Below are 5,436 nucleotides of genomic sequence, written 5' to 3'. Positions count from 1 at the left end.
CTAACAGTTAAAAGATGCATTGAGATTTTGCATAAAGATCTGAGTAGTCATAAACTAGCTTGGCTACTGCATGTCTTTCTGTGCCTTTTTGCACAGGAATAAAGTGGGAAAAATGCAAAAAACTCAATTTAGAACTTATCGAAATTAGTCTAAATAGGTTTTTCACATCTTTTTAACATATTGACTTTTGACCACTAGATCTATTACAAAGCAAAAGGAAAAAGACCACAATGCGATCTGTTAGACTTATAAACAACGAAAAGACCGCATAGAAAGACATGCCAAATAAGATCTAAATATTCAAATAAACAGCTGTAAATTTAAATCAAATACAAATTTTGCACCTGGTCAAGATTTGTACTCTAACCAAACGCACCCAACCATTGGAAATGTCAATTTGTCCTACACCCTTTTATATATTTAGCTTTATCACTTTGGCCCTAAAATCAATAGGTATCCACGAAGGATCAAAATTTTGCATGTATCGACTCGTATGAATTGATACATATCGCATAAATATGGGTTTTTTTTTTTGGAGGGTTTTGGCCCATTTCAGAAGGTAGATAAGTTTTATACCGACCTCTCTGATCAAGTTTTTGAGAAAAAATAAAACTAATGTGTATAATTAAAACACCTGATACACCCATTAAAATTTTGAACTTTGATATCAACCGATATACATAGATACATTGCAACAGCTTAAACCTTACTTTACAAATTGCTTGTTCACCACAAAAGAAAAAAAAAATTAAATTCAGTACATTTACTCATCCAATAAAAATTAACCCAATTTATATTGACATCTTTATAATGAAAATTGGTTACATGTTTCAGTCCATACAATCTTTTGTAGCACCAATCAAACTAGTCTAATTTCTAATGGTGCGACCAATTTTCTTTAATTACCCATCATCATCCATCACCGGCCTACCAAGAAATACTATCCATCACCCATTCGAATTTAGGCTCCCCGTAAATAAACAAGAAAAAAAAAAAAAAGAGAAGATCAGATCTGCTACTCACACATGACATCTCACACTCATCTCACAAATACATCCCACCGTATATTGAGAACATCTCCCGTAATTATGTATTATTATTTATGGGAGATATTCCCAATAGACAGTAGACAGTAGGATGTGCCTGTGAGGTCATTGTGAGGCGCCCTCTGTGAGGAGAGGGTGTGGAGGCAAAGAGTCTAATTTTAATTTTTGGTCGCCAAACGTACGTTCCCACTCTATTTCTTTCTCAGCCCTCGCGCCTCTCAAGCCATATGTTTGATTTGATTTTGGGAGAGAGCAAACCAAGGAGAATAAACTCTCTCTCTCTTCCTCTCCCTCTCTGTTTCTTGACGAGATTGTTTGAGACTGAAAGTCACCGAGGGAGAAACCTTATTTCATAATTCTCTTTGTCGTCCATTTAGTCCATTGTTGCTCTTTGTTCTTCCAAGGCTTCCGTTTGTCTTCTCCCACTTCAGGTATAGGTATAGTCTCATTTCTCTATGCTTCTTGATTTCTTTTACCGTTGCAGTGTTCGTTTTTTTTTTTTTCATTTTTTTTTATTATAATGCATTGCCACACACTAACTAGTAACTACATTCATATGCGATTTTGTATTCTTTTGAAATTCCATCCACCAATTTTTTCTTCGTCTTCAGATTTCATCGTTTTCTTAATTGCGGCATTCATTTTTATCAATTTTTTCATGCTGCTCAAATAAATTTTTGTCATTTTTCTCCTTGTATGATTGATCGTTTTCTCTGGTTATTTTATTTGTTAATTTTAAACTTCTACATAATTCGATTCTTTTTCTGATCTCGAACCCCCCACACGCACACCATTTTCTTTAATTTATTCTTTTTTATTTTATTTTATTTCTATTGTCCCTTTTCACCCTCTTCATGTTTCTTTCTGCATAATTTTCCATAGTGACGGCTTCTCTAGCCATCAATCTTGTTCTTTCTCCAATGGACATGTGATTTTAGTTTTCTGGATTAATATGTTGCTAATTTTAGTTGTAGAAATATGTTGTCGTTCCGTTTCTTGTGATAATTAATCTTGATTTTGTTTCCAGATACTGTTGTTGTTCTATATTCGGCTCCATCTTTTTTCCAGTTCCGAAATTTTATTCTTCATCAATTCCCCAGCTGCCCTCTGCAATCTCTTCTCGCTTGAAAATGTTTGCGTTTATGAAAGCACCCGCTAATAAGGTCACTAAGCAGAACTCGGTTGACACAGGATCCAACCCTTTCGATTCTGACTCTGACTGTGACACCAAACAAAGCCTTAAACCTTCAAGAAGAACCTCTTCTGAATCTTCTCTTAATGTCAATGATGGGGATGGAAAAGGATCCTCTTCCTCTTCATATACAGTTACTGCGGCACAAAGAGGCAAATATAAGAATGATTTCCGTGACTCGGGAGGATTAGAGAACCAGAGTGTGCAAGAGCTAGAGAATTATGCTGCATACAAGGCTGAGGAGACTACTAGTGCGGTTAACAATTGCCTGAGAATTGCTGAAGATATCAGAGACGATGCTTCCAGAACTCTGGTCACCTTGCATCAGCAGGGCGAGCAAATTGCAAGGATCCACAACACTGCCGTTGATATTGATCAGGATCTAAGTCGGGCATGTACCCCATACCCTTTACTTGAGTCGTGTTTTATCTTTTTAAATGACAAACAATGGCTTCCTGAACTAATATACTCTGGTTGTGATTATTACATGAGATTTTGTTTACTTATAAGCTGTGTTTGGTTTGAAGAAAAAAGTAGGGAAAGGAAGGGAAAGGCAGGGAAACCTTTACAAACCTTGTATTAGGTTTCCTTACATTTCCCTTCCTTCCCTACTTTTTCCTTCAAACCAAACATGGCCATAATGTTTTTTCTCCAAGGAAAAAAGGAACTATGATTTGAGAAGCAACGCAGTCTTGAAAACCATGCACCTTGATGGAGTATCAGTGGTTTTTCTTTCATTTAGAATGTGAATTTGGAGACTTGTTCAAACCTTTGTGTTATTCTCTTTCTTTTGTCATCTCTGTATCAGGTTAGTTTTAGGAAATTTGACCCTCGTATTTAAGATTCCTATTGCAAAAGCTTTAATAAAATTAGATTTGATGTGTGATGGTTTTGTTGAATTTCGTGTTTTCTTAATACTTTATCATTCTTTTTATATATATATATATATATATATATATATATATTTGAGTGCTCAATGCCATTTTTTCAATCCAAAACTAAATATGGAAACATTTGGTTTTTAGACTATACCTGTCACAACTTGTTAATATATCCGATATATTAGAAAACTCTCTATTTAGAAAGTAAATGCTTTTTTTGTTTGGAGGGGCTGAGAAATAATCATGCTAATTTCTTTTTTTCAATATATATTTTAGACTTTTGAGACAAAACTGATATTTTATTATTAAGGGCATTTTGATAATATAGTTGGTTTTTCCTGTTTTAATTCCATCTTCTGTTAACAAAGTCCCTGTAGTTTCATGGTTAAAGGGCGCCGCGGGGGGGGGGTATATCCATATAAGTTAACAGGTAAGCCTGAAGGGAGGTCCTCCTACAATAAATGTATAGCCAGGTACGACAGAGAAACTATCATGTAGTTAGTGGCCCATACACATATGGGGAAATTTAGAGCCACTGTTTAGTGGGTTGGACCCAAAAAAATCTTCCAAGATCCCCTAGGTTAAGAATCAATTGTATCATATAGTTGTTATATAAAGAAAAAAAAAAAAAAAACACAACCATCAGAACTTTTCTGATTGTTCTGTGGACAGCCACCAGGAGAGAGATGCAATGCAGAGTACAGTGCTATCGAGGATATCCAAGTCTGTAAATGAAAAAATCTGGTTTAAAATCTTGTTTTACCATCTAACTTTTGCTTGGTGAAGTAGTTGACAACAAATACAAACAGTAATGAGGTCAAAATTTTGATTTTGTGAGTGAGATCTTGCTCCTTTGATGCTTAGGCCTGACCCTTCTCACAAATGTGGGATGCCTGGGAGCATTCAGTTACAGTAATGAATAGATTTTTCTTGTTGATTTCAGGGTGAGAAACTTTTGGGAAGCCTTGGAGGCATGTTCTCTATAACATGGAAGCCAAAGAAGACTCGTGAAATTACAGGACCAGTAGTCACAAAAGGTAAATATCATCTAAGCTTATTGTTGGTCCTTGTTTAGCCATTAGTCATCATCATCAGCGTCAAAGTCTTGTCTGAAAATATGGGGAATGGGGTTGGCTACAGGAATCCTGTTTTGCCATTCTCTTCTGTTCGATGCCATATCCATTAAATATATTTGTTTAGTCAATGGGTTTTCATTTATTTATATATTTGTCCACCGGATTGGTTTGCACATTGCAGATAATCCATCCAAAAAGAAGGCCAGCCACTTGGAGCAAAAGGAGAAGTTAGGGATAAAACCATCAAAGGGAAAGTCAAACTCTGAACCAGCTCCTGAACCCACCACTGCACTAGAGAAAGTTGAGGTTCGTATTTTGTGAGGAGTGAATATTAAATACAATTTGTAAAATTATTTACTGATGTATCTGTGGTTTGCTGAAAATAGGTAGAGAAGGCAAAACAAGATGATGCGCTCTCGGATTTAAGTAATATTTTGGGTGATCTGAAGGGGATGGCCATTGACATGGGAACTGAGCTCGATAGGTTAGTCCTATTGCTTTTCTTGTTATACCCTCAGTTTTCCGATGCTGTATTTAGGTTGTGGGCCTTAGATGCATAAGGGTATTTATAAAGAATAAACAAGAAAATACCATTAAACAATCCTTTGCAGCAAATAATAATAGTAGTAGTAGGACCATGTAGCCCATTCAGGAGCATCAGGGATCTGTATAATTATCAGATCAATTGATGTGTTTACTCATGATTGGATTACGCAGCCCATTGTGCACATCTTGTTTGTAGCAGATCCAGATTTGATTTCTTTTTCTTTTCATTTTGAACCAAGACATTCTCATTCTTTATATTTATGTTTCACTGATCAATGCAGGCAAAATAAAGCTCTAGACCATCTTAATGATGATATAGACGAACTGAATTCCCGGATGAAAAATGCCAACCAGCGTGGGCGTCGTTTGCTTGGAAAGTAGAAGATTGTTTTGTTTTTTTCTTTCCAGGCCTGCTGTCTAACAAGCACATTTACTGAACTTTGTGAATGTCTGCCCCCCATCGGCTTCAATGGTTCCTTGTCTAATGTATTAATGACTGTGGACTTACTGAATCCTAATACCATTTTCCCCCCTCTTCTTGTTTTGTTCTTCTATCTAAAAAGCCTTCTTTGTAAATTGTACAGAGGCTGAAAATATTTTGTATTTGGTTACTTGACTTCTTCCTTTGTACACTTTGTATTCAATTTTTTGGAGCCAATGAGTAATGTAATGAACACGATAAGTTTCAATTCAAA

The 5,436-nt window shown here is 35.8% G+C and overlaps 1 protein-coding gene across 2 annotated transcripts; it reads left to right on the top strand.

The window, feature by feature from the left end:
- Positions 1–1,231: 1,231 nt before the first annotated feature.
- Positions 1,232–5,436, top strand: LOC148863264 (SNAP25 homologous protein SNAP33-like). Of its 2 annotated transcripts, none has more exons than XM_088980466.1 (6): positions 1,232–1,477; positions 2,074–2,629; positions 4,063–4,156; positions 4,377–4,501; positions 4,582–4,679; positions 5,023–5,436. In XM_088980466.1, exons 2-6 carry the CDS (start codon positions 2,177–2,179, stop codon positions 5,120–5,122), a joined length of 870 nt encoding a protein of 289 aa, XP_088836592.1. In that variant the 5' UTR covers positions 1,232–1,477; positions 2,074–2,176; the 3' UTR covers positions 5,123–5,436. The 2 variants fall into 2 exon arrangements, with proteins under 2 accessions (XP_088836592.1, XP_088836591.1); XM_088980465.1 differs by having other exon boundaries at positions 1,235–1,483.

This window comes from Nelumbo lutea, chromosome 3 (genome assembly GCF_056320005.1).
Source record: "Nelumbo lutea isolate HS-2025 chromosome 3, American lotus-T2T, whole genome shotgun sequence".
NCBI lineage: Eukaryota > Viridiplantae > Streptophyta > Magnoliopsida > Proteales > Nelumbonaceae > Nelumbo > Nelumbo lutea.
The sequence above is the reverse complement of the archived record's forward strand: the minus strand, read 5'-3'. Positions and strand labels throughout refer to the sequence as shown.

Coding starts and splice junctions, on each gene's coding strand:
- LOC148863264 (XM_088980466.1), top strand. CDS start 2,177: ATGTTTGCGTTTATGAAAGCACCCGCTAATAAGGTCACTAAGCAGAAC. Junction 2,630..4,062: donor TTGATCAGGATCTAAGTCGG/GCATGTACCCCA, acceptor TGTTGATTTCAG/GGTGAGAAACTTTTGGGAAG. Junction 4,157..4,376: donor AGGACCAGTAGTCACAAAAG/GTAAATATCATC, acceptor TGCACATTGCAG/ATAATCCATCCAAAAAGAAG.